The sequence below is a fragment of the Fusarium venenatum genome, assembly GCF_020744135.1.
Source record: "Fusarium venenatum strain MPI-CAGE-CH-0201 chromosome Unknown EDB82scaffold_2, whole genome shotgun sequence".
Taxonomy (NCBI): Eukaryota; Fungi; Ascomycota; class Sordariomycetes; order Hypocreales; family Nectriaceae; genus Fusarium; species Fusarium venenatum.
Window position 1 is genome coordinate 6,860,710 of NW_027072130.1, and position 25,268 is coordinate 6,885,977.

At 48.6% G+C, this 25,268-nt stretch overlaps 9 protein-coding genes across 9 annotated transcripts; 2 read left to right on the forward strand and 7 right to left on the reverse strand.

The window, feature by feature from the left end:
- Positions 1-89: 89 nt before the first annotated feature.
- On the forward strand, positions 90-1,185 carry EDB82DRAFT_500492 (nucleolar protein,Nop52-domain-containing protein). Its single transcript, XM_025735680.2, has 2 exons — positions 90-322; positions 375-1,185. Exons 1-2 carry the CDS (start codon positions 271-273, stop codon positions 1,040-1,042), a joined length of 720 nt encoding a protein of 239 aa, XP_025586362.1. The 5' UTR covers positions 90-270; the 3' UTR covers positions 1,043-1,185.
- EDB82DRAFT_500493 (uncharacterized protein) lies at positions 1,186-5,163 on the reverse strand. The gene has a single exon (XM_025735681.2). It carries the CDS (start codon positions 4,758-4,760, stop codon positions 1,296-1,298), a length of 3,465 nt encoding a protein of 1,154 aa, XP_025586363.1. The 5' UTR covers positions 4,761-5,163; the 3' UTR covers positions 1,186-1,295.
- A 16-nt stretch (positions 5,164-5,179) lies between these two features.
- On the reverse strand, positions 5,180-7,136 carry EDB82DRAFT_180890 (alcohol acetyltransferase). The gene is made up of 2 exons (XM_025735682.2): positions 6,805-7,136; positions 5,180-6,756 (listed from the first exon to the last, which is right to left on the reverse strand). Exons 1-2 carry the CDS (start codon positions 6,849-6,851, stop codon positions 5,331-5,333), a joined length of 1,473 nt encoding a protein of 490 aa, XP_025586364.1. The 5' UTR covers positions 6,852-7,136; the 3' UTR covers positions 5,180-5,330.
- On the reverse strand, positions 7,110-10,741 carry EDB82DRAFT_180882 (uncharacterized protein). The gene is made up of 3 exons (XM_025735683.2): positions 10,493-10,741; positions 9,883-10,434; positions 7,110-9,830 (listed from the first exon to the last, which is right to left on the reverse strand). The coding sequence occupies exons 1-3, from the start codon at positions 10,580-10,582 to the stop codon at positions 7,422-7,424; spliced, it is 3,051 nt and encodes a 1,016-aa protein (XP_025586365.1). The 5' UTR covers positions 10,583-10,741; the 3' UTR covers positions 7,110-7,421.
- A 4,313-nt stretch (positions 10,742-15,054) lies between these two features.
- EDB82DRAFT_180949 (uncharacterized protein) lies at positions 15,055-16,526 on the reverse strand. The gene is made up of 3 exons (XM_025735684.2): positions 16,427-16,526; positions 16,080-16,358; positions 15,055-15,937 (listed from the first exon to the last, which is right to left on the reverse strand). The coding sequence occupies exons 2-3, from the start codon at positions 16,111-16,113 to the stop codon at positions 15,315-15,317; spliced, it is 657 nt and encodes a 218-aa protein (XP_025586366.1). The 5' UTR covers positions 16,114-16,358; positions 16,427-16,526; the 3' UTR covers positions 15,055-15,314.
- Positions 16,527-17,211: 685 nt separating this feature from the next.
- On the forward strand, positions 17,212-18,306 carry EDB82DRAFT_500506 (nucleotide-diphospho-sugar transferase). The gene is made up of 2 exons (XM_025735685.2): positions 17,212-17,536; positions 17,589-18,306. The coding sequence occupies exons 1-2, from the start codon at positions 17,433-17,435 to the stop codon at positions 18,205-18,207; spliced, it is 723 nt and encodes a 240-aa protein (XP_025586367.2). The 5' UTR covers positions 17,212-17,432; the 3' UTR covers positions 18,208-18,306.
- EDB82DRAFT_500508 (uncharacterized protein) lies at positions 18,307-19,423 on the reverse strand. The gene is made up of 2 exons (XM_025735686.2): positions 19,106-19,423; positions 18,307-19,052 (listed from the first exon to the last, which is right to left on the reverse strand). The coding sequence occupies exons 1-2, from the start codon at positions 19,269-19,271 to the stop codon at positions 18,352-18,354; spliced, it is 867 nt and encodes a 288-aa protein (XP_025586368.1). The 5' UTR covers positions 19,272-19,423; the 3' UTR covers positions 18,307-18,351.
- A 154-nt stretch (positions 19,424-19,577) lies between these two features.
- On the reverse strand, positions 19,578-21,506 carry EDB82DRAFT_500512 (uncharacterized protein). The gene is made up of 4 exons (XM_065608628.1): positions 21,405-21,506; positions 21,229-21,271; positions 20,170-21,178; positions 19,578-20,123 (listed from the first exon to the last, which is right to left on the reverse strand). Exons 1-4 carry the CDS (start codon positions 21,463-21,465, stop codon positions 19,932-19,934), a joined length of 1,305 nt encoding a protein of 434 aa, XP_065464950.1. The 5' UTR covers positions 21,466-21,506; the 3' UTR covers positions 19,578-19,931.
- Positions 21,507-23,380: 1,874 nt separating this feature from the next.
- Positions 23,381-24,218, reverse strand: EDB82DRAFT_525117 (uncharacterized protein; the record flags this gene model as incomplete). Its single annotated transcript, XM_025735690.1, has 3 exons — positions 23,381-23,517; positions 23,568-24,107; positions 24,179-24,218. 3 exons carry the CDS (start codon positions 24,216-24,218, stop codon positions 23,381-23,383), a joined length of 717 nt encoding a protein of 238 aa, XP_025586371.1.
- Between the last annotated feature and the right edge of the window lie 1,050 nt (positions 24,219-25,268).

Sequence of the window (25,268 nt, forward strand, 5' to 3'; positions counted from 1 at the left end):
TTCTTCAATCTCAAAAAGTCCCTTGCTAGACCAGCAAAACCGGCCCCACTTCGAATTCTCGGTGAAGCCCCCACATGGATCCGGCATCCCACCCTTCACCTTGAAAAAAAGTTGTCCACCAATCTATAGGCGTTGCATCTTTTACATCTTCAACACCAACCAAGCTATTGCCGTATTCTCTCGTTTCGACAACCCACCCCATAAGAAGATATACTATAAACAACACATAGAGCCAAGTTAAAGAGCCATTGACGCTCTAGTCTTTGTAAAATGGCCTCTCAAGAATCTCAAATGCCATTTATTCGCAACCTCGCTTCAAGCGGTTTGTCTCTCTTTTTCCTTCTTTCTCGACGACTTTACTAATCTATTCTCAGATCGCAAACTCCGAACAGCTTCTCTAGAGACCCTTACAACATTCCTCGCCTCCCGCCCATCCCTTTCCGACCTCGACGCCCAGAAGCTCTGGAAAGGTCTCTTCTACGCCCTCTGGATGACCGACCGTCCCCTCCCCCAGCAGCGTCTCGCAACCGACCTCGCCAACCTCCTCTTCACTCTGAAGCCCGTCTGCGCCATCCCCTGGTTACGCGGATTCTGGACTGTCGTCGGAATTCAGTGGACCGACATCGACGTCCTCCGCCTTGAAAAGTTTCTTCTTCTCGTCCGTCGCGTTTTCGCCTCGCACGTGCGATTCCTGAGGGAGCGCGACTGGAAGGACGGTGACGTTGAGGCCATTGTAGGAGTTCTGGCCGAGTTTCCTTTCGATAAGGAGGGCGATTTGCGAAAGAACCCTGTGGGCATTAGACTGCATGCGCTGGATATCTGGGTTGATGAGTTGGAGCGCGAGAAGGCGCTGGAGCAACCTGAGGCTGAGGCCTTCGTCAAGAGCTTGGGAGATGTTGTGATTGCACTGAAGAGGTGTCCTGTTAAGCCTGTGAGGGCGCGCGCAGGTGATAGCTACGAGGATGAGAGATTGCCATGGGTCCAAGCTGCCAGCGGTGATGAGGAGGAGGATGACGAGGAGTGGGGTGGTATTGACGATTAAGAGGCCGGTCTTTTGCAGGCGCATGGCGTTGGGTTATGGAAAAATGCATTACGGTTTAGAGCCGACTTCTTTATACGTGGGCTAGAGGTTGATACCATCTGAAAATATCACCACCATCTATTGTCATTACTGTTAAACGAATTCGAAAATGCGACTTCAAACGCCTGCTTCCGGGATATATTTTTAGTAGTAATATGAATTGTCCTCGAGTACATAATGTACCAAAACTCTGATTAACGAGGATAGGTTGGTATTACCAGACCCTCTGGTCTCCTCCGATAGTTTCATCCTCATCCCCTGAGATCTCATAGCCCATCTCTCTCGCTTCCTTCTCTCGCTCTTGCTCTCGTCGTGCTTGTCGCCACGCATCCCACTTGGCCCGTTGCTCTGCGGTCTGCACGCGAGGCTTCACGAGTCCCTTCTTACGAAGTCGTCGACGATGCTGACGCTTTTGTTCAAATGAGAGCCTGTTGATGTCGATATCGGTGATTTCGCGCTCGTAATACATGTCCTGCATGTCTGCGAACCAATCCTCAACTTCTTCCTTGAATTGCTCAGCAAAGATACGTCCGCGACCGCCTGTGGCCCATTGGTCCAGCTTCACAGGTATAGCGTTGCCAAAGGTAGGATCGTTGACAGACCAGACGCAGGGTGAGCTGCTACAGCGAGTAGGACGGCAGAATTGGGCGCACATGGCGGACTCAGCAATATACCAGGACCCAAGGAGAAAAAGAACGAGCCCAAGAAACGTGAAGCGGAAGAATGGCTTGCGGCGGTAGAGTTGTGGCACGGGAAATTGTATGTACGACACTGTTTTGGCACCAGGGTGCGTGATGTAGGCGGGGCCTGTGCCGTGGCTGTCGTGCAAGGCAGCCATCTTTTCAGGGACCGGCTCGGGCTTGATGATATCGAGGAGATTCTTCTCGACCGGCTCTTCTTTCGGTATCTTCAATGCTATTGGTTTATCTTGAGCGGCAATTTCTTCTAATGCTTTGTCTTCAATAGCCTTCTCTTCTGCTGCTTTGTCGGCGGCCTTGTTCTTGGTGCTGACCTGGTCAGATAGACGTTCAATACCCCTTGCGGCAGTGTGAATTCCGTAGAGGCTACTTTTGAGTGTCTTGTTCATGCGCGTGAGTCGATCCAGATCGGAGTTATCGTTATTCTGGGGGTCGATCTGGTTGGTGCGCGTGTTGAGTTTAGTATCAAGTTCCAGTTCGAAGTCAAAGTCGTCGTCAAAAGATGAGTCTTGTGGTAGCTTATCGAGAAGGGCCTCAACTTGTCGAGACGGGGCCCTGCGACCAAGAATAACCTCTTCAAGATCATCCAACGTGGAATCCTCAATGTGATGTGTGCGTTGGAGCTCTTTGAGATCGTCCTTGACTGTTGGAAGTCTTGCTGAGTTTTTAAGTGTGCCTCTGCGGCGTGAGAGAGAACGAGTGCGCCGCTTTCTCACCCCACTCGACGAAGTTTTGGTAGCAAGTTTGTCGTCTGTCCCCGGATCTGATGCTGTGTCCCTATCGCTACCACTCATCGCACGATCCGTCCTCTTATCACGGAACGATGCAGATCTTTGTCGCAACGGCTTTTCCTCCCTCTTTGGCTTTTCATGTTTGTCCTTGACTTCAAATTTCTCAACCTTGACCGTCGCAGGCGTTTCCACATATGCGCCCGTAATCTTAGGCGTGGGCATAGTCAGGGGATCTGGCTTGGACGGCCGAGGTGTTGCCTCAATATTCTTGGCATCTTCAGAGTCATCGTCAGAGTCAGGCTCTGGCGAAGGCGCTTTAACAGATCCCCTTTCAGAATGAGTATCGCCCGGCGCAAATAAACTGGCCTCCGCTTCGAGGCGAGCTGTAGGGTCAGCATCAGAATTCATGGATTTCTTGCTTTTAACAGAATCTGTAGAACGACTTCGAGGAAGACCAGTAAACCCAACAGTAGGTTTTGTGTCGGAATCTTTCCTGCGTTGTTGACGACTTCGGAAGCCATTGCTGGTGGAAGGTTGCGAAATTGTAGATGCAGTGTCGGGTTTGGGATCCTGGGGTACAGATGCGGGTTTGTCACTGTCGACCACCTGCCGCGGCTCAGTTTCTGGCGCAGGACTGGAACTGGCAGCCCTGGCCAAGCGTCGCAGTAGGTCTCGGGAATCAGTACGCATGTGCGACAGACCCAGTCGTGCAGGTTGTTGGTCGTTGTTTAAAACATCTCCTTCTGTTTGATGCGCTTCTACATTTGCTCGTTGTGACTTGTATATTGTTACAGGCGTGTCTGGAATTTGTTCACCGGCTGTCTCAAATGCAGACTTTGGCCGAGGCGGCGGTTCCTGCGTTTCGATCTCAACGTTGGACTTTGTCTCTGGGACCATCCCTCGGCTTGTCTGAGGTCGATTCTCTTCTGGTGAACGTGAGCGAGTCATTCCATTTTGCTCTCGGATCTCGTCCAACCTGATCGAAGCCATCGATCTTCTAGGGATACCATTAACCTCCCGTTGTCGGATCGCATCTAATTTGGTATTTCTCGGTCTCGGTGCATTGCGGTCAGGAATAGGTATTTGGTGTTTGACTTGCTCCTCACGCGCCCGTATCTCGTCAATTTTTGTATTGTGAGATTGCCATGGCTCAACAGGGAGATCACTTCCTGTCTTGACTTCTCGCGATCGAATCTCATCGAGCTTGGTGTTGCGCGCTCCAGGATGCGCCACCCTTGTCCGCGAGTTTATATCGATCTCACTACCTTCGTCAAAGTGGATTCGGTTCGCAAATGGACGCTCGCCCATCCGAATTCTTGGACTATCCGACATTTGGAACTCCCCAGCTGTAAAATCATCGTCTACCTGCCATGCAAAGCTCTTTTCAGGGGACGCTTCGGCTGGCTCAGGTTTGGCTGGTTCGTTTTGAGCATCAGGGCCCTCAATTGATGGAAGTAGGTCCTCTATACCAGGGACGAGTTCTGGAATTCGTCCCTGTTTCGTCAAATCATCTTTCGAGGGCATATGCCTTAATCCCCAGCTTGAGCTTGGTCGTGGTATTCCACTCGGGCTGGCTGATCGTCGTATCGCGGCTGCGCTTCCCGGTCGGCTCCCCCCCTGCACTCCATTGATCTCTGGCGTGAGCTCCTTATGCCCAAACGACAATCCCGCTCTCGACTTTCCGTAAAAGGTGCGCTGTCGCGGTGATGCGGTGCCAGGCGAATTTTTGGCTTCGGGTATCCTTGACGCTGCGAACGAGCCTCGCGAAAAAGGTCGGTTAGGCGCTTTTGTATCCAAGTGACTCTGGTTCTGGTTGTATGCTTGTCGTAGCTGACTCTCATTTCCCTGGTTTCGTTCACGCCAGGTTCGGGGCGCTGGGCTTGGTGATGCATCGACAGCCTGACTCCCTTCGCTATCCTCATCGACTTCTTTGGCAGCTAGAGCGAAAGCATCGGACATTGAGAGTCGTTTCCGAGCGGACGAGGAAAATCTTGGTGTAGGTAATTTGCTGTCGCGAGATCCAACGCTGCCGACACTTCCCCTTCTATCGGCATCCGAAGTTATCGATCGCCTAAATCCATTGCTTCGTATACTATAGTCAAGCTTCGAATTGCTTTGCAAGGCCTCTTCGTTCTCCTTATTCCTGTCGCTTCCCCGCGGTATGTTGCTTGTGAAAAGTGGTTTCCTCCCAGACTGCTTGACAACGAGCTGACTCGACCGGTCGAGCAGCGAACTCCTGTCGCGATCCATTGGGTGAGGCAGTTGTATGCGATTATATGTAGTAGTCCAAACGTTGTCGATAGTACATTATCTGTCGTGTCGGACGACGTCGCGTTTATTGCATGGCGACAGCGATTGTAGTAGAAGAGTCGAACGGGCAACCGGTCGCTGAAAGAAAAGGTGGTACAAAACGGTATGTATGGGTAAAGCAAGTAAATGTTGGAATGGGTATCGTATGTTTGTACAACAATAGCGAAATAAACATCAACAGCGCGCAAAAAAAGGGATTGACTGATTAAGTGTTTTTGTCGGGTTGTGGATTAACGCGTCGCGGAAATGAAAGCGAGCGATGGTCCTGGACATGGGGGTCCCCTGGTCATGGCGTCTGGTCCCTCTACCGTCTTTGATAGTGGGGTAAATGATAATCTTCCCGTTTTCGTCATTAATCGTTGTTTGCATCTTTCCGTCATGAATATGTAGTTGTATAATTCTTAGACCGCAGAAAGAGGGTTACTTATACTTGTATATTCGAGAACTCTCACATACTTAGCAAACAGCTATAGTCCCGGTGTATGTCCATCACCTAGAAATTTTATTTTCTTAAGCCTCATCCTCAGAGTCCTCTTCATACAGCCAGTGCATGCACAAGTCTCCCTCCTCATGTAATTGCTTCAGGGAAGACTCCAAATCTCCCCTCAAACCCTCCATAAGCTTTTCATCCACACTACTATCATTCCACGTTATTCCCAAAGTCAGCATCCCATTCTTAACGCTTACAACGCTAATGCTCATCGGATCGCTTGAGATCATAGGCCCGTTCGTAAACATTGCATGCAATATGGTCCTCTTGTCAGGTCCATTCTCGGCAGGTTCTGTCAGCATACCGAGATTGCTGACTTCCCAGGTCCTTCTGCGCTTGCTTCCGTCTCTTTCAATCAAGAACTCAGTCCAGTCTTTAATACTGCGGAGTGCTTTGAGGCCATCGGTGGCTGGTAGAGTAGATGTCTTTTGTTTGAGCTCCTCTTTTATCTTTCGTGCGTGTGACCAGACTAGATCATCAAGTGCCTCGCCTTGTGCGCTTCGGAGAGCAGCAAGTTCCGCAGAAAGGTGTTCGTGTGCTGTACCAGTCACACATCCAAACAGGGCCTCTTTCTGAGCAGGGTCAGCCGTGGGAGATATGTACGGACGCATGCTTATAGGTGTTGAAGACGTAAAACCCGGTGCGTCGGGAACACGTCGAGATAGTGATGCTAGTGCAAGAGCGTGCAACAGGCCTGTAAGAGATGTTCTATAGGAACGAGTCGCCGCGAGGACACTCTTCATCACATCGGGAGGAATATCCACGACAGCCAACCGAGTCTTGTGAGGACGACTGAATTCGACGGGTTCAGCAGACCAAATTTCGTGAGTAGGTGTAAAAAAAGAAGGTCGCATCCAATTCAACAGGCCTGAGAATCGGCGAGACAGAGTGGTTGTATAGTCGATGACATTGTCTTGCGGTTCAGGCAGCACGGGGCACTCTGGAAAGGATAGGACCGCTGGCGGCGATGGGTTGGGAGGCAACGAGTTCAGCTTTGTGAGTAGTTTCTCATGGAACAATCTCCCTCCCATCCCATCCATAAGAGAATGGTGAAAGGCAAAAACAACAGCCTCAAAAGCAGGAGATTCCCCGTCTGGTCGAAGAACAAACACCCTCCATGGTGGCCTCGTCTCAACATCCTGGAAAATTTGATCATGGCACCAGCAGTGCAGATGTTTCAAATCTTTACTAAAGTCAAGATCAGAAGCAGAAGTGCGGAACTCGACAAAGTCCTTGAGCTTCATCTCGGAAATGTGAGTAAAGTAGGCGATAGTGCTACCCTCATCTTTGATGCCAACACGCAGCATAGGGTTATCATTGATCAAACCCCCCAGAGCTGCGAGCATGGCTTCTTTAGACTGCTCGCGTGAGGGAATACTGTACGTCGCAGATACTACCACTGAGCGATATAAACCCATGAGGTGAAAAGCAGCCGAGCCAGCCTCTCTGAGTAACACGTCAGTAATGTAGTCAAGTACTGCCGACATGACTTACAATAGACCTAGGCGTCGCACTGTTTGCATTTCGGAGGTCGTAGTCATTTTGATTCAACTCCAGGTTTGAGCAAAGCTGATACTACTGTTCACAACTCTGGCGGAGAACCTGTTCTTATGTATGCTTGAATAAAATAGTCGACTCCCGTATTATAGCGGTGTCGTCATGCATGGCATAACAAGTTAAGTAATGGAATGAGTTGTAAATCAGAGATCTCATCCACGTAAGCAAGCGGGCATCTGTCTTTGAATGCATACTAGAGGCACGGTTGATGGGTCCCTTGCTTAGTTGGCTCCCCTCTTGGCAGCCCACGAGTATTTTCCGGGGTAGCTTATCAGCTTTATCTCCATTAAAATAATCTGAACACAAAAATAGACCATGAAAAATGAACGTCTCTCGTGGTGAAATGGTAAGGGCTGTTGTGAATTAAAAGCTATAATCCAAAAATGTTCTATTCATTGCAGATGTACCGGGTATGTTATGTACCGGATCATCTCATCTTGTAGCAATTTCCACCTCATTTCGCAATTCCAAAAGGGTCCCTGTCCCATTCTATCCAAACGCCGCGCAAATTTTATGCAATGAAAAGACGTGTCTTTTTTTGAATGAATATATATCTACCACCCTTCGCCAGGATTTCTCCTGGGGCGAGTGTTGCCACGGAAGTAGTCATATGATTGCTCAGCTTCGTGCTGCGAAAGACCGCTATAGCCTTGAGGCCCGCCGCCCATAGCGCCGACCGAAGGTCCGGGCGATTGTGCAGGTGTCATGCGGCCTGGAGTGTTGAGGTTGCTGCTGTACGCTGGAGCTGCAGCGTTTTGGATGAGTCCAAGACTGGACGAGCTTCCATTGTTCTGGGCATACAACGGGCTACGACCTCGAGCAGGGGGCTCTTGACCCAAAGTCATCTGCTGAGTGAAGCCGGTATTGGCACCTGGTCGGTAAGACGAGTAACTTGTGTCACCGCTAACGTTGCTGGCAAGAGACATCAATCGTTGCTGCTGGGCTGCTCCGCCAGCAAATGCAGCAGGAGAGGCAGAACGACCGCCACCAACAGGAGTGCCGGGACGTGAGAAATCGCTGCCATCCAAAGATCCTGGGGTGCCAGGACGGCCGATCTCTCCCGGGCGACCGTAAATTTCACCTCCACCGTGGTTCTCTGCAAACTCGGCTCGATTCTTGTAGTACTCAAAGTCCATCTGAGTGTCGTTCACAAACTCGAATCCAGGAACATTGTTGGCAAGCTTGCCTGGTTTTCCGCCCTGCATAGGATCGAGCACAACCATGTCCGAGTAGCCACTCACAGTCATCATGTCACCGGAATCAACTTCTCTACCATCAGTCAGGCGACCCTTGTAAATGGCAGGGAGAAGGTTTTGCGCTTTGGCGTGCACCATGGGTGTGATGAGAGGTCGGTAGAGGGCAGGATGACCGAATCGGTTTGCCAATCGTTCGCTTCTCATACGATTCTCCTTGGGGTCGACTCCATTCTCGGGTGACTTGGTAACGTCCTGAATGCTGTAGTATGTGATCTTGTCGTTGAAAGCCCGGTTGCAGTAGATCTTGAAGATGAGCATGATGAAAGGCAAAGGTACCACACACCAGAATTCGATGTGAGTTCCAAAGTTACCGTGAGCCCAGCAAGTCAACATAACGACCAGGTTAGAAAGAATCGTGGCGAAGATGAAACGATTGAAAATGACACGCCAGAACATTCCTCCAGACTCAGTCTTGGTGACAAAGCGGTAGAGTAGAAGGTACTTCTTGAGCCACGAATCAATGACGAAGTAAAGAGCTGTTGCTGGGAGGACCAGAGGCTGGATACCGGCAAGGCACATGGTGACTGTGGCATAGTAGAGGAAATAGTTGTAGTAACTAGCGTACTCAAAAGGAGGTGGGGCGGTAAGTTCGATAAGCTCTCTGGGTGTCGGGCTGGAGAATTTCTTGAGGAAGAAGGCTTGAATGAGAGGCCAGGCCTGAGCGAGGTCGATAGCCGCACCGAGTTGACGCTGGAGTAGATAAGTGACCCAGAAGAGACTGTTGTTGCAAAGGGTTTCAAAGAGACCACTAGCAATGTTCTGTTTCTTAATTGATTCCCAAGCATCCTCTTTATTAACGCCAGTTGTATCTTGGACAACGCTGAAGACAAATGACCAGACTGTACTGAAAATGGAGAAGATGAAAAGGTTGTTAAAGACGAAGAAGAAGTAAAGCTTGGCCAAGACGTGTCTCTCTCGTCCAGTCTTGGTCTGGTCACCAGCCTTGACAGAAAGTCGACGGAAAAGCATAGGGAGAACAAGGTAGGTCAAGGACATGATAGCTGGAGAGAGAACACCCTGGATAGCACCCCAAACCTTGGGGTGAGCGGCGAGTTCTGTTCGGAAAGCAGGCCAGACCTTGCCCAGGTTTTCCAAGTTGACAAGGAAGATGGCGATACCCAAGTTAGGAACAATCCAGAAAAGTGTGAGGAGAGTGATCCACATGTTGTTGACCCATCGTCGTCGTCCGCGTGTGCTACTGTACAAGGGCATGTTCTCCCAGATGATGTCGTTCGGCCGAGGCGCAAGCTTGACCGTAGCGCCAACAGGCTTCTTCTTGCGACACGCGTACGCAATACCGTGGGCCTCTGCGATATCCGCATAACTGGCAAAACCATAGGGCATCGAACCTCTCTTATCAACAGTCGCACGAACTTGTTTGATCTGAACCTCGAGGTCACGAATTCGCTGAGTATAGTATTCAATGGCATCTACCTTCTGTCCTCTAGGGTAAGTCCCGTATGATCGATCCTTCTTGGAGGGCTTGCACATAGGGCGAGCAGTCGGAACGTTGCTGGGATCCCTGAGGTACTTAGCCAAGATCTTCTCGAGCTTACGAACGGCGTGGTCGTGCTGGTCGATGAGAGCTGGGAGTTCTTTGACGTTTCGGGCAACAGCGGTTCGAGCAAAGGATGAGTTAGGGGCGATCTGATCGATGATTCTGGCAATGCCTTCGTCAGAGCAGCCCTTCTTGGGAATATCGAAGACCTGCGATTCAGCGTGAGTAGGCAATTCCTTCTTAGTTGTTAATTTGTCTTACCATCAATGTACGAGAGTGAAGACTCTTTTGGTAGTCCTCGCTCTCGAAGTATCTGCGCCGGAGCTGGTGAACCTTCCTGTAGTTGAACCAGAGGAAGCCAATGACAATGAAGTTGAAGCACCAAGCGATAACGACTTGAGACCAGATTGCGGGTGCATATACTGTGAGAGGAGTGATGCTGACGACCCAGCTAGCCTGTTTCTCGCCGTCATAATTCTTGAATCTTGACACGTTGACAGGGAGAAGAATGCCGATGCCAGTGATACACAGAGTAAGGAACATGTTGCGGCACATGCGAACGAAGCGTAGGAAGACGGTTGCATCCATGCCGATCAAAGGCAGAAGCATATCTTCGTTGGTTCGCCATAACGTCGTTATCCACGACCAAGGGGCCTTTCCTATAGGTGGCGGTACGTGTTTCTCGTCGGCATGTTTCAACTTTGGGGCGTAAATTGCCTGATGGTATGGTCGCAAGATGGAGAAAAAGATGGCGATGCCAATTGTAACGGGAAGTGAGGTGGCTAAAGCAGAGTACAGCGAGGCAGCTTGAAGCTTGAGAGGAGAGTTAGCAGTGCGCACATGGCATCGTCTGGACAGTCGCAAGTCATACCTGTCCACTGAAAGGGGATCGGAGAAGATTGAGCAGCTGGTGACCAGCGTCTTCCGGATCTCGGCCATGTAGGTGGGCTGAACCTTCCATGCTGGGCGCGAAGACTCCGCCAACGGGCGAAGACGTTGGAGCTTAAATCAGAAGAACAACGGCAGTCTAGTACAGCGCGCGGCGGCGATCTTTGGAGATCTCAAAAGCTCAATGTTTGTGAGCACGTATCGAGAGTATATAGTTGAACGACGTCGACGAGGGAAGAATCTCGTATAGGTTCGCAGGGGGGGTTTGAGTCGCAATCGAGATGAGACAGCTGACGAAGCCTAGTCAGTGGAGGGCAACGGGGTAAATGTCCAGGCTGGAGGTAACAGATGTGTCGTTGGTAAACAAAGAGCTTAAGTGAACGAGTGTGTCGCTATAATGAAAGAAACGCTACTGGACTGGCCCGTAAGGTCTCCCAGAGATGAGGCGCGGATAAGGGGGCAAGGCGAAGCGAAACGATTCGGATGGCGTCACTCAGGAACAAGCGACGATGATGGAGAAAGGACAAAAGGGAAGGGACAAAGAATTGGTCAAGTCCGGAGAGATAGGATGTCCAAGTTCCAAGAAGCAAGGTCCGGGACGTACGTAGGTAAAAGGGTAGAAAGATAAAAGTAGGGCTGGGGGTGTGGAGGTTCCTATTCAGACTAAGGAGGAGCCATGACATTGACATGGATCCCGTTTATCATGGGGGAGACTTTCACTTTTTTTTTTGTCTTTATTGGGGGAGAAGTCATCAACGGAGAAAGCTTGGCATTCATCTAAGGAGCCCGGTACTGCATCGAACCGAATCTAACCTACCAACGCCAATAAAAGTCCCCTGTTTTAGATGGCTAGTCTGGGTAATGTTAATGTTAATTGTCTTGTATAGAATGATCCAGACTCAACGGCATGTGACATATTACGGGTATATGTGCTGTCAATACTTTGCTCTCAAAATCAATCACAAGTACAAGTCACAGACTTTTCAACAAAATACCTGACACCCATCTAGTGGCATTCACCATCCCATCCTGTCTCTTTAGTCCGTTCAGTGTCTGTCAAGAAAAGCACGCGGCCTTCGTGGGGATGGACCCAGCTCCAGATGCTATTTTTGACGCCTCTGGATCCGCCAAGCAGTGGAGTCGTTCTTCATCCGTGAGTACAACAGCCAATCGTTACCCCCCTTCTAGCTTATGCACTCGCCACGTCTACCTGGACCATTGCCCCTGCATGGATGCTGAATGGCCGGATCCCCTGGAAGAGACCTTGGGCGGGAGGGTTTTTGTATTTTTCTTAGCGGTCCCGAACTCAATGGATACGAAGCATTCCAAGCTATGCTCTTCTACAAACGGAAATGATGTGATGACGCTCCAAAATCAAAGATCTTTGGTTCCAACGTGCTGTCAACCCGTTGTCGATCGATCTTGCGTTGCACATTCAGTCACAGTTTTTGTCTTTCTTTTTAATATGTCTTTCCTGCAACGCCTTGTCTTGCAGATTATATGCATTGCCCTGGCATAAATATGCAATTTTGTCTTGACACAAACGCCCCAACCGCCTTGCAATCTGTTGACTGTACTGTGATTTGCACTGTAATCCCCCTTTCCTTTGGTTCCCCGTAAACAAACATTTGATGGATCCAGACCGGTACAAAGTACATTCATGCCTCAATGGTGCATTTTACTATCCGCTTCATTCGCCACTATTTTTTACCAAGTAAAATAGTTCATGCTCAATGACATATCGATACAAAGACACGCAATCGATCGTAATCAGGGAAAACAAGCACTGTCAATCGGGAAGTGGTCTCGTGCATTCGCCGATGGGGCTTCTTTGAGGTAGGTACCAAAGCTTGTTGAAACTCTGAAACAGTGAGTCGGAAAAAGAAAAAAACTAAATTCCATCACCACGCACTACGGCCCGAGGCATGACGGCGAAAGTCTATTCGATTCTATCAAATTTTCGCAGAGAAAAATAATTGTCAAGTATTTTATCATTCCTTAGCAGTAGAACAGCCTAATTATATAGACAGTTTTCCATGTATAAGTCACTGTATCTATCCCGTCTGGGCGAGGCAAACATCACGTTGGTGAATTCCGAAAGCATAGAGAAAAATGAATATAAACCTACATATAACCTTGGAGGAGATTTTGCTTGAAGCGTAATCACAAAGCATGTGTTTTATTGTGCCGGAATATATATAAGCTTGACTTGTCATACGCCTCAGCTAGCTGAGCTTACATTGGATCATCTTGGGGTCTAAGGCTGATGGCGCTGACCATGGTTATCTATCTGATGTTTATATATTATTATTCTCACTTTGACAGATGACTGTAAAAACACATGCATGCTATCAGCCACCAGCCTCCAAGTGTTTCCGAATGCCTGCTGTCAGACTTGTGATGACGGTGCTGCTGTATTTAATGTGGAGGGATAAAATAGTAGTGCTGTAAACCATATAGAATCATATCTTCGCATGTCTAGGTTTAGGCTCACAATACAGATATCTATCCTAATTTCCATATACTAATAATTATGTAGGCGGAAATACCTTAGAGGATTAGATTGCAACATCAAAGGTTTGACAATACCCTCAAGATGCAACAGATAAGAGTCAAAAACTAAACAGACACAAAACACTACACCGCAGACACATAATGGCTTTGAGCGGATGCTGAGTTTCTGATGAATCGTTACTCTGAATCCAACCCATTGTCTTATTCTTTTGCAGTGCGTTTCACTGACCCTTACTATGATGTTCTTATTAGAGCTGCTGCTATATTCCGTCTTTCGAACAGCGACAACCACTGCCGCCTCCAGCAAACTCATAGAAGGGTGTCTTATCCTTTGTACCATGGACCTCGGACCTGAATTGCGTTACCTGGAGTTGCTTGATTTGTCCCAGAGAGATCGTTTCGCCAACGCCATCATAGCACGGCCTCATCGTCTGCTGCTGGTACTACTTCGCAAGCACGCTTAAACATTATATTTTACTATAATCATGCGCGGCTAATTTAGTCTACATAAGAAGTTGGAAATCTCTCAGGTTCCTGTTGAAGTTATGACTGCTGCAACAAGGGGCATTCTATACCGGGCCGGTGTATTTAACGGTCAAGGAAGCCTAGAAGCAGAGGGAGACATGAGGCCCATGGCTAGATACTTTTCTTGTCACAATAATCGATCTTTCCCTTTAGCCAAGGACATTAGCTGTTTTAACATACACGGACCTACAGTGTCACATGCATGTTTATAGAAGTTATGTCAACGTGAGACCATGATTCTTCACCATTGAGAGAACTCAATAGCATCACTGGAACACACTCATCGTCAATAACACAAAATCTTGTTGCCGAAAGTTCAGAAACTAGAGTTGTCGATATTTCAAGATTAGAAGTCCTTCACAGCAAAGAAATAGACGCAGGATAAACATGAGCCAAAGAAAAGACTTTGGCGATAGTTCTTCAACCTTGAACTCAGATGAGTATCTGCATAGCAACACATTATAGAAGCTTTGTACATGATATGCTCACAAATTATTTGCTAAACTATAAACCTTTTTGTCTTTTTCATTTAAAAAGCCCAATTCAATATGGCAGCAAGTGAACTCTATGAAGTGGGTGATTGATAAAAGAAGCTGCTCCCCAGATATGTACCCAATGACCATTTATTCCTTACCTTTCTTCAGCCTTTAGATTCAGGTACGCGAATAGAAGGGCAATATCCGTTTTGAGAAGCTATTCCACTATCCCACCGCTACCAAACAAGACCAATGGTCACCACGACGTGTGGGTTTTTCGCCCAGAAACAGTCACCAATAATGGATATCCGAGCGTTAGACATTCGACTCCGTCCTCATATCCATCAGTACTATGCCTGTCGTAGTCCTATTCCGCCTCACCTCCGCGACCTTCCTGAGCGGAATACTCCGAATCGAACCAGGCACAATTCACTTGTCACAAGATTCTTGGACTTGACACCAGGCGACAGCACCCAAGGCTATTTACTTACGACGCTCGTTGTTCTCCGCCGAGTGAATGAGTTGTTCTTATGCGTTCTTCTAGGGGCTCTCGCTTCAAGGTCTCCTGAAGCTTCCTAAAGGACTTACCACCGAACGCAGGTTTTGTATTTCCTGCTTTGATTCTTGTGTCAAGATGGAATCAAGATACTGAGTTGTGCAAAAATGCGCGCTGGACTTGCTACTTTTGTTATGGGAACTGAAGTGAGCGTACAAAACCTGCGGCAACAACTAGCTTGAGCAACATCATTTTAACCCTATCTCAAAACGATATACCAAGACTGTCCTCGCTTTCATTGTCAACGACCTGGTCCAGGTTGCGCTTCAGTTGTGTGGAGTTGTTGAGCAAGCGCAACCTGTATCGAGAATCGGTTGGGCCTTGCCATCATGGATGAAAAGAAGCTGGCCTATTATTGAACTGTAAAAAGTGGTAGCAACGAAAAGAGACTAGGTAGACTCGTTCTTAATGCAAAATACAGGATCCTTGGAAAGTGATCGCTTGTCTAGGCATGCGACTGGTGTTATTATGCTTGGGTAAGGCGCTGTAGTATTAGAATACCTGTACTAATAGAAATCATCAAGCATCTCACGCAAGGCCAGAGGCGAATAATCATTGTTTTACTACCTGGCGCATAAATATACACGTAATACCTCCAATCAGGCAGACTTTGGGAAGCTGGTCCTGTTCCCATCACCGACTGTGCCGTTTTCGCCGTACCATCCTTGGAGCAATGTTCTGCTCAACACTCATAAAACGTAATGATAAAATAAGGAAAGATTTATAAATCGCGCCTAGACTTCAACAGGGCCTTGACTTCGCGTCTTGCGTGCCGTCTTACCAACTGGAGGGACAACCTTCTTGTCTTTCTTCAGAGTCTTGTCATTCTCCTGCTTACCGTTTGGCGCAGCATCTTCGGTGGCTGTCGGCTCATCTGCGACATCTTCGACGCGAGCCTTCTTCTCGACAGGCTCTTCTGATTCGGGCTTCTCTGTTACAATGGGAGCAGAAGCGCCGTTAGTAGCGGCAGGGGGCTCTTCGGCCTTGCGCTTCTCCCCAGCAGCGGCTTCGGCGACGTCGTTGGTGCCGTTGACATCATTTGGCTCCGAGACAGTAGGCGCAGAGGTTGTTTCTACGCCGGTGGTGACGAAAGCATTCTCATCTTCGTTCTTTGGCGAATCCTTGGGCTCTTCTTCGATGTTGAGCACAGGTCGAGGAGTGCCACCTGCTGGGGTCATGTTGTTGATGGGCGTTTGTGGAACCGAAGCAACCTCGACGGGCTTTGGCGGAGCGTGAAGACCACCGGCACCACCAGTAGGCTTGCTCTCCTCTGACTTGGTAGGCTCTGAAGGAGCTGCTGTGCCCAAGGTGGGAGCGCCAGCCTCAGCTTCGGGGGCCGTAGGTGCAGGTGCGCCGACTAGAATGCGTCAGTTTACTCGAGGTATAGGTGTATTGCAGAGCCCATGAGACTTCAAAAGCCACCGCGTGCGCCAATTGCATAGCGCAAGACTATACGCGATGAACGCGGGGCCATTGAGATGGCTGGCGATGAAGCTTACCTTTGTCTATAGCTGGAGCGATTCCGTCCGACATGATGATGACGTAACAATTGTTGTCGCAAAGCGAGTCTGGTTTACAAGCGCAAATGTGCAAAACGCGGTAGAATTAAGAATAGATGGTATTGCAGTTTGTGATACTGTTTTGGAGTCGCGGGAGTGAGAATAATGCTTCACGATGGAGAAGAAGGAAAGAATTCAAGTTGAGAATGGGACACGGGAAGCTGGAGTGAGGTTGGCGGGAGCGAGAGCACGAGGTCACGACGGTTCCACAAGCCATAGCTAGAAACAGAGCATATAAGCAGAGAGAGACTGGGTATGGGTAGATCCGAAGCCGAGGATGCACAAACAATATCGAGGTTCCTTGCCCGCAATAATTGAGGGACGAGTAACATGAACGGGATGGGGATGGGGATGGATGCATTGGGTCAAGGCAACGGTAAAGGCGTCTTGCGCCCACGCCAACGCCCTTTCGTCACTGTACGGTAACTTGGTGGACTGTAAGATTAACCCAAGGAACACCTGTACTTGACGGTGTGAACTCTGCAGATCGGGACGGACTTGGTCGTCATGTTGGGATTGGATCCCAGTTCGATTCGATTCGACTTACGCTGCGGTTGTGTTGCGTCGCGTTGCGTTGCGGGGAACGAGGAAAAGAGCTTGAGTGGTTTGAGCTCTTGCAGGCCCTAAGCCACTAATTTGGCTGTGAGACAGAGCTTTAGTACCGGTACTTGGTTAGAGTTGCTGGGGAAATCACTGGGAGAGAGTTTTGGCTAAGCAGAGTTTCGTGTCTTTAGCTGGGCAGCCAGTACGTGGTTGAAGCAGACCACGAATATCACTGTTTGTTTCTCATGCCCTTATGGTTTTTGAGCAATAAGTAAGTAGTTGAGAAATAATCACTGTCCCAGATGCAATTCCCCCTCTCTGAACTGGCGGGCATGACATGACGGCAGAATTGACGATCCCAAGACTGACTTGCATGTCAATGCTTCCCAATCCATGCTAGCAGATCGGCATCAGTCAAACCAAGAAATTGTACCTCACCAGCCACAAACCCCAAAGCTCGACCGCCACACTTTCAGAATTCAGGGGCTATTCAGTGCAATCTGGCTCTCCCGCCATCGTAGGCTTAGTCATTCCTTTCATGCCCCATGCTCCATCGCCAGCTTCCAAGTGTCTCCTAAAGTTAGAGAGTGGCTCGACGCGAATAACGACGAGATAATCCATCAACGCGATCCCCAATTTCTCACGCTCATTTTCCCTTTGCGGTTCTTCCTTGATCTACCTATTCTCAGGTCATTTCTTCTATTCTTTATCTTTCTTCTTCAAATCGATACCCCTCCAATCCCACCCATCATGGCACCCAAGGGAAACAAGTACTCGGTTATCTTGCCGACATACAACGAGCGCAAGAACCTCCCCATCATTACCTGGTTGTTGAACCGCACCTTCACTGAGAAGTCCGTACACATCGATAGTAATAATTGGATTTTGGAAAACTAACTAGATCAGCAACCTCGATTGGGAACTCATCATCGTCGACGACGGATCCCCCGATGGAACCCAAGAAGTCGCCCAGCAGCTCGTCAAGGTCTACTCTCCCCACGTCCTCCTCAAGCCCCGCGCTGGTAAACTCGGTCTCGGAACGGCCTACGTTCACGGTCTCAAGTTTGTCACTGGCAACTTTGTCATCATCATGGACGCCGACTTCTCCCACCACCCCAAGTTCATCCCCGATATGGTCGCTCTCCAGGAGAAGGGCAACTACGATATCGTCACCGGTACTCGCTATGCTGGAGATGGAGGCGTCTTTGGCTGGGATCTCAAGCGAAAGTTTGTCAGCCGTGGCGCCAACTTGTTCGCCGACACTGTCCTGCGGCCTGGCGTGAGCGACCTGACAGGCAGTTTCCGTCTGTACAAGCGTGCTGCCCTGGAGAAGGCTATTGCTACCACAGAGAGTAAGGGTTACAGTTTCCAGATGGAGCTTATGGTTCGTGCCAAGGCTATGGGCTGCACTGTCGCCGAGGTTCCCATCTCCTTCGTCGACCGTCTGTACGGAGAGAGCAAGCTTGGCGGAGACGAGATTGTGCAGTACGCCCAAGGTGTCTTCAACCTGTGGCTCAAGGTCTAGAATGGGAATGATATGATCAAAAAGAACACATCTTGCCGGATGGGGCGTTTGGGGAAGTATAGTACCATTTAATCTAATACCACGTTTTTTCAGCCGTGCGATCTCTCAAGCATGACTTCGTCTCTCAATTACAGTATGGAAATGTTACATGTTACGTCCCCCGGTCACCATAATGGTCTGTCCTGTTACATAAGAAAACAATGGACTGGCCACAGCTAGGATAGCACTCGCGGCCTCAGTTGGGGTGCCCGCTCGTCTCAGGGGGATATCTGCGAAAGCAGCATCGCCTGCAGCCTGCTTCTGTTTCGCTGGGATGCCCAGTGCGATCTTCTCACCATCTGGACCCTTTACGAACGCACCCTCCTCCTTGGCCGCAGTCAATCGCGTGAGGATATGTCCAAACGCGACAGTGTTCGCCCTTACACCAAAAGCAGGACCCCACTCCTTTGCAATTGTCTTGGTGAAGCCAGTAACACCCGCTTTAGCCAAGGCATAATTGAGCTGCCCTGCGTTTCCGTGCACGCCAGATGTAGATGAGATGTTAACAATGCAACGAGGAGCCCCATCGCGTACGCGAAAGTACGGCGCTGCAGCCCGGACAAGAGTAAATGGAGCAGTGCAATGAAGAGCCAGAATAGTGTCCCACTGCTTGTCTGTCATTTTATGAATAACTCCATCCCAAGTGTAGCCAGCGTTGTTGACAATAATGTTGATCTTGCCATCGCCAAAGTCAGCAGCGCTCTTTATCAGAGTTTCGATATAGTCTGCTTTAAGAATATCACCAGGCACGGCCTTGGCTTGACCGCCGTCCTTGTTGATACTTTCAGCGACAGCACTGCATTTTTCTGTGATAGTTAGAGTTATGTTCGGTTGTCTCATGATTCTAAAAGTTTCTTACCTGCGTCAATATCCGCAACAATAACCTTTGCGCCCTCTTTAGCGAACAACTTTGCTGCTTCTGCGCCAATTCCCTGACCAGAACCAGTGATAATCGCTAATTGTCCTGAAAGTAGACCCTTGGGGTAGTTCAGATGGCCTGCGAGTTGACTAACACGGTCCGACATATTGAGCGCTATGGATGGTGTTTAAAAGGGCGTGAGGGTGAAGCTTGAGTTGAAGAAACTTGATGGTTTTGGCTTCCAAAGTATGATGACTTTTTCGGCTGACAGCTTTGTCACAAGAGGTAGGGCTTGAGTTAAAGAAATGATGGTGCTAAAAATCATGGGGTTTCCCCAGACTCTGGCCTTTAATTATGCTCGAGATCGGCATGATCGACATGGATGTCTGTGCCGAGGCTCAACAGGTCGAATGTGGGGTAGCTTCAGTCGGCCTTCGAGCGAGAAACGAGATACTCTCAGTTCACTCGGAATATCTGAACTATGAAGTCATATGGATGCATTAGAAAACACTGATATTCGAGATTGCTCACCCTATCTTACAGGCATTTTCAACAATGTACAGTAATAAAGCTAGGTCACTCATGCGCTGAGAGCTCAATCGCTATGGTACGAAATACATATTAAAATCCATTTAATCCATTTCCATGTGTTTCATGTCATGCGCAGCCCTTTGAATACCTCCAGTATGTCTAATATAGAGAATGCTTTGCTTGAGGTGTGGACTGCCTGGGTGGGCACGTTCATTTCACCATGTCATGTATCCTGGACGACGCAGTTTTGAAGTGGCAGCTTCCACTACCTTAAACTGAGATTGATAGCCAGTGATTATAGCTTGAAATCATTGTTTGTCTTCTCCCAACCCGCTGCTGATGCTTCCATGCCAGCGATCCGCTCCGTCAACTTGATCTTCATATTCTTGTGCCTCTCGGTACACAGCTCGTACATAGTCGATAAGTTGAACAGCAGCGTATGCGACGACAGACCCGAGTCGACAAGCTCTTCCAATACCGTTCGCCCCTAACAGAGTTAGCACATAAAGCATCATCCGAACATCAATTCTTACCTCTTGTATTCTTCCCAAGTATAACAAGCATACTGCTGTGTTGACACCGACCATCTCGTCATCCATAGTCTCCTTGAGCTCCTTCCACGCATCGAGCGCGCTTTCATACTCAGAGTCCGCCATGTCACAGAGCGCTAGAATGAGCTTCTCTACATTCTCGTCACTGCCAACAGCCTGGCGCGCGCAATCCCTTGCGCTATCAACGTCGCCTAGATGCAGCCACAGGAGTGCCTTTGTAAGTGCCATCTTGCCATCACCCCGGTCCTGCAGGGTGTTCAAGTGTTGCGCGGCACCCGTCAAGTCTTCAAGTTCAATGAGAGCACCTGCTACCTGAATGCCAAGATCGTGGAGACGGGCTTTCCAGATCTCTCTGGCAGAGTTGTCGTGTTGCGCAGCTGCTTTCGTGATGCGCTCTCGTGCTTCGCGAGCGAGATCGTGGTAGCTCATTACAGCTCTGCGGTAATCGCCGAAGCCAAGTGACTGAAGGCGGATGTTGAGAACTCGGAGTTCCCAGGGTACAAGGTGCTCTCCTGTCGTTTCATCCACGTACTTTCTTATGTCATTAAGATCCTCCATGGCTTTCACCTCCTGGGCGGCCAGGGGAGTCGCATCTATTAGGGTAAGACATGCTAGACGGGTGTAGAGAAGCTCGAAGATCCTCTTGGAGTTGGTAGGGTTAATGCCCCCGCTTGCTCCAGAGCCTGTAAGCTCCTGGACTGCTGCGATAGCGGCTGCTCTGAAGTGACCACTGGCAACAAGCTCCTCAACGGGCGCTTCGGGATTGGGCTGCCTTTGTGGATTACGGAATGCAACAGGGACGTTAAGAGGGGTAAGAGGGTGGTAAATCTCTGGTCGCAACAGGAACGAAAAGTCTTTTGGTTTGGCTTCACCTAGTTGTGAAACCGGTGTTGCTGTTGATGACCGCGGATGCGGTGACGAGAGTCTGTTACGTTGTGTGATTGAGGAAGAACGTTGAGGGGTGGGTTGAGGAGGTGAGAGTAGCGGGTCACTACAACAAGATTTAGCCTTCGCAGAACTCAATATTCAAAGGGAACTCACTCGTCAAGATCGAGAGGTCCTTTAGTAGAGGATCTAGGTCGAGCTGAGACAGAATTAGCACTATTACGCCATTATCGCAAATATGTTAATGAAGCCTTAGGTTAGGCAGTGAGCGCGATAACGACCCCAATCATATGGCAACCTCAACCAACAGCGGACACCTTTTGGGGACATACTCTTGGTGATAGACTTATGCCTTGAGTGTCCTTGGCTTCCTGTTCTTTGCGGTCCACTCATGTTCTCGTTATTGATAAGTTATTGATGCTCTTTGATGAAATGTCGTGAGCTTGCGGCTTCATGGCCAGTTCGGATAATCGTCGGGTAGCAGCTTCGAGACGACGTCAACTCTTGACCTCAGCAACATCGCAGGTTTTAAGGATGCTCAGCTTAGCAAACAGTGGGCAAGGGAAAGAGTTTTACGATTTTCAATTGAACCTTTTTGGTAGCTAATTCACAGCAGACGATTTTTCTTGCGATAAACATTACCAATCTTACACCTACTGACGTAGAAACCACATCTTCTGATGCTTCCAAGTCGAGCATCACCACAAACTGATTGCCAAACGCCTTGTAAACTAGCCCAATATCACTGCCAACACTCACCCAAATAACACATTCAAGCATGATGCTTGCGGTGCTTGCATCCCTTAATCCTCAGAGTGAACGCGACTTTTGACCGGCTAAAGCAATGCAGACATAAGCCCCTGGCCTTCGTACAGTGTATAAGCTTGTGGACGCGTTGTTCCTCGATTGCCACTATCCGAAGTTAGCTACCGTAGTTTGTAATTTTTCGTTCTGATTTCCAGATCTTGGACTTAGCTTACAACAGAGTTTCAACCCAAGCATTTTGTCCGGCATGTTATCAACATGACTCAGATGGGAAGTCTGCAGCTGTTTGATGAGCTTCTTGCTAAAATTAAAGAAAGCATCAGGGTTCTGCATCCAATAGGCTGCAGTTGTTAGTTGCCAGGTTTCTTCCGGGTCGTCCGTCCAGGAATACTTTGTAAACCAGTATGTCGAAGCAAAGGTGAAGCGCGGAATCATGTCATACTTGTCGACGACGATGGTGATCTTGTGGATTTCAGCCGGCTCGAAGTCTGCTGTCGCAGGATCGGCCCCGTACAAAACGCGTATAGTGTTACAAAAGGCTTGGGCGTTGTCATCGGGCAATTCGAGCACCATTTCGGAGTCTTCGGGCTGTGTGCTTCGCAGACGATGCCCTTCTTCGAAGTTTGGTCCGAACATGACGGCAAAGACGGGCGATATCTCGCAAAGGAAACTCGAAGAAACCCCGAGCAGTCTTCTTTCTGGGCCAACGGCAAGGATCAAGTCTCCTCCAGGAATGAGGTCCTCGACGATCTGTTGATCCGGGTTCTTGGCAAGAGGCTGGTCCGCCTCTTGCTTCAGGGGCTGGATCAAACCTAGGTTCATATTAGACCAAGCATAGCGTGCGAGTTGATAAAAGGGGATGGATGCGTTACCCTGGTCGAACGGGCCGTTGACAGGACACATCTTGCTTGCGTGGGATACGGATGCAACTGGTTGGCAGCATCAAGTCCAGGGGCGACGTACAGAAGTTATACCAGCATAGTCTAATTTTTGCTCGTGATTAAGACGTTCAATTTCTGTTTGTGATTAAGACACAGTCGTGTAGATAGCTCACTGTCAGGACTGTGATGTCACATGTTCACTTATGAGGCTCGCTGACGAGCTTGATGACTCTGATCAACCATTTGAACTTATTGCATGCGAACCTGGTGAAGATCCCTGAATTCAACGAATCGATTCTTGGGTAGTAAGGGGCTTAACTACAGAGAAAGAGACGTAGTAATCTGATCTGTTTAACCGCCGCTACCTTCCCACCCGACCAAAATTCTTTCATTCCACATTCCCAGAGGCGCAGATTCAATTCTAGGCCTCCCTTATTGCTGTGCTAGTTTCTTGTTTGACCGTTGTCTGACGCTTGTACTGCCAAGCGTACCTGGGGTTGCGAAAGGGCTGACTGCTGTAGCTTAAGAAAAGAAATCGGTGAGTTGATTTGTGCCATTGTATACTAGTATTTTCGATCATTTACCTTTGCTGCCCTTGTTATATACCAGAGGGTTTCCCAAATTCGCGGCCTTCGGTATGTCTCACCGCTGTTTTTCCATCATCAGTCGTGATAGTTTACGAACGAGCACTCGTTTTGCATGTTAACGAAGCTGCTCTGAGCATTTTTGAAGCAGTCCAGGCACAATCCCATTCTGTGGTCTGCGGCGAAGTTATGTTCATAAAGCTCAAACATAGCCACTATCCATCAATTAGTACACAGCTATTCTTAGGGGACAGTTCAGACATACCAGCGAGTCTCAAGCCAAGTGCTTGATCAGGTAATTTCAGCGCCCAAGTTACCACCCCTTCCGTCGGCTGGGATAGGTAAGAACTGATTTCGAAGAAAGCCGCATCGTCATTTAGCATGTACGAAAGGACTATTTTCCCCCAGCTTTCTCGGAATTGCGCAGGGGTAGGATATTCATCGTCAAGTTCCATACGTACCCAGTCGAGCCCGAAAGCCTTGAGTCGTTTAGTCATGGCATACTTGTCGACCAAGCTGATAACATCATAGACTGCCTCAAAATCAAGGACCAAGTCGTCTGCGCCATAGAGGATCTTCAGAAGTCTTCCCATAGCCAATGCATTATCTGCAGGAAGCGAGATCGTGATTGGAGAGTCTGGTGACTTGTTTCGAAGAGCCTCTCCCTCACTCGTGGGGCCCTCGAGCATTGCTTTGAAAACAGGCGAAATGTGCTTTAGGAAGTCCGAGGCAACCTGAATCTTCTTCGCTTTGGGACCAACTGCAAGGACGGCATCCCCATTCTGGCAGATTTTCGCAATTTGGCCTAGTGAGTTCAGAAGGCAATAGGTCAGTATAGCATAGGGGCATAAAGGTATGATATGCCCACATATGTACCTGTAGAGCCTTCGCTCGAGGCAGATGATGAAGTACTCATCTTGAGGCAAGTATGCGGAACGTGTGGGGAGTAGTGGGGGAACAAAGGAAGGAGGAAGATAAATAAAAAGAAGTGATGGCAAGTGTTGGTGGTGCTTGAGATGCGGCAGCTGCCAGTCACTGGCAGCACTAATAAGGATGCCCGCCTAAAATACACATTGGGGCACCAAAAGCCGGACGACTCAGCAGTAAGAGACAAACCCATAAATTTAATTCATAACAGTCAACATTATGTTTTTAGCTATTACATTCTTGTTGTCTAGAACTTACTGATCGCCCTTTAAGGAGCCTCCTACCGAATTTCTTAACCCTGGTGTCTTCTACTCTGCACATCTTCAAGTCCGTTTCGTTTAGAAACTTGTAATGATCTCCTTAAAGAAAAAATACCACGGTTTGTACCATTGCCGAAATAGTCCTGTCAACGCCGCTGCATACTTCCATCGGGGGATGATCGAGACGTCAATTCTACAGGTCCTTTAGTAACAAGTCTCATGATCATAGCCAGAGAGCTCACCCTAACCAAATGTGAGAGAACCAGCGTCAAAGAATTAATTGCGAGCCTCAATATTGGTAACTGCCTACCTTCCAAATTTCGTTGTTTGTATCTGTGATGAATACCCTGCTAGTATGGCAGGAGTTTGAAGTCAAAATGATATCTAATATGCTTGATCTTTCTGCCGTTACTCTAAGCTGTCAGACTAGGCGCCATGTTTACTTTGAAGGTGGTTTCCGAGACTGCTTGTCACCACGTGTTTGCTTTCAGGTGCATCATTGGCAGTACCTATGAGGAGACAACATTCATATCTTGCATACCAGCATGTATTCATGTCTCTTCTGGCATGTAATGATTAGAAAAACGGTAATTGACATTCAGACATAAGTTCTCGATCGTGTATTATGGTCTGTTTGTGGATAGCAAGGTCTTCTAGTTCGCGTACTTGTCATCCTTGTAGGACGCAAGTCACCTCTTCGCTTTATGTTTTAAAGGCAAAGTGTTACTAATAAATGACAGCAGAAATCACTATAGTCTAAACTGAAACTGAAGCGGAAT

Bases quoted from the DNA above. Each gene is read 5' to 3' on its own strand.
- EDB82DRAFT_500508 (XM_025735686.2), bottom strand. From the start codon at position 19,271: ATGTCGGACCGTGTTAGTCAACTCGCAGGCCATCTGAACTACCCCAAG. The intron at 19,053-19,105 runs GTAAGAAACTTT...TAACTATCACAG, and splicing joins TGTTGCGGATATTGACGCAG to AAAAATGCAGTGCTGTCGCT.
- EDB82DRAFT_500493 (XM_025735681.2), bottom strand. From the start codon at position 4,760: ATGGATCGCGACAGGAGTTCGCTGCTCGACCGGTCGAGTCAGCTCGTT.
- EDB82DRAFT_180890 (XM_025735682.2), bottom strand. From the start codon at position 6,851: ATGACTACGACCTCCGAAATGCAAACAGTGCGACGCCTAGGTCTATT. The intron at 6,757-6,804 runs GTAAGTCATGTC...CGTGTTACTCAG, and splicing joins GTGCGACGCCTAGGTCTATT to AGAGGCTGGCTCGGCTGCTT.
- EDB82DRAFT_180882 (XM_025735683.2), bottom strand. From the start codon at position 10,582: ATGGAAGGTTCAGCCCACCTACATGGCCGAGATCCGGAAGACGCTGGT. The intron at 10,435-10,492 runs GTATGACTTGCG...TCTCCTCTCAAG, and splicing joins GATCCCCTTTCAGTGGACAG to CTTCAAGCTGCCTCGCTGTA. The intron at 9,831-9,882 runs GTAAGACAAATT...GCTGAATCGCAG, and splicing joins TTCACTCTCGTACATTGATG to GTCTTCGATATTCCCAAGAA.
- EDB82DRAFT_180949 (XM_025735684.2), bottom strand. From the start codon at position 16,113: ATGTCGGACGGAATCGCTCCAGCTATAGACAAAG. The intron at 15,938-16,079 runs GTAAGCTTCATC...GACGCATTCTAG, and splicing joins CGCTCCAGCTATAGACAAAG to TCGGCGCACCTGCACCTACG.
- EDB82DRAFT_500492 (XM_025735680.2), top strand. From the start codon at position 271: ATGGCCTCTCAAGAATCTCAAATGCCATTTATTCGCAACCTCGCTTCA. The intron at 323-374 runs GTTTGTCTCTCT...ATCTATTCTCAG, and splicing joins TCGCAACCTCGCTTCAAGCG to ATCGCAAACTCCGAACAGCT.
- EDB82DRAFT_500506 (XM_025735685.2), top strand. From the start codon at position 17,433: ATGGCACCCAAGGGAAACAAGTACTCGGTTATCTTGCCGACATACAAC. The intron at 17,537-17,588 runs GTCCGTACACAT...TAACTAGATCAG, and splicing joins AACCGCACCTTCACTGAGAA to CAACCTCGATTGGGAACTCA.
- EDB82DRAFT_500512 (XM_065608628.1), bottom strand. From the start codon at position 21,465: ATGAGTGGACCGCAAAGAACAGGAAGCCAAGGACACTCAAGGCATAAG. The intron at 21,272-21,404 runs GTATGTCCCCAA...ATTCTGTCTCAG, and splicing joins GCATAAGTCTATCACCAAGA to CTCGACCTAGATCCTCTACT. The intron at 20,124-20,169 runs GTAAGAATTGAT...TAACTCTGTTAG, and splicing joins ACTTGGGAAGAATACAAGAG to GGGCGAACGGTATTGGAAGA.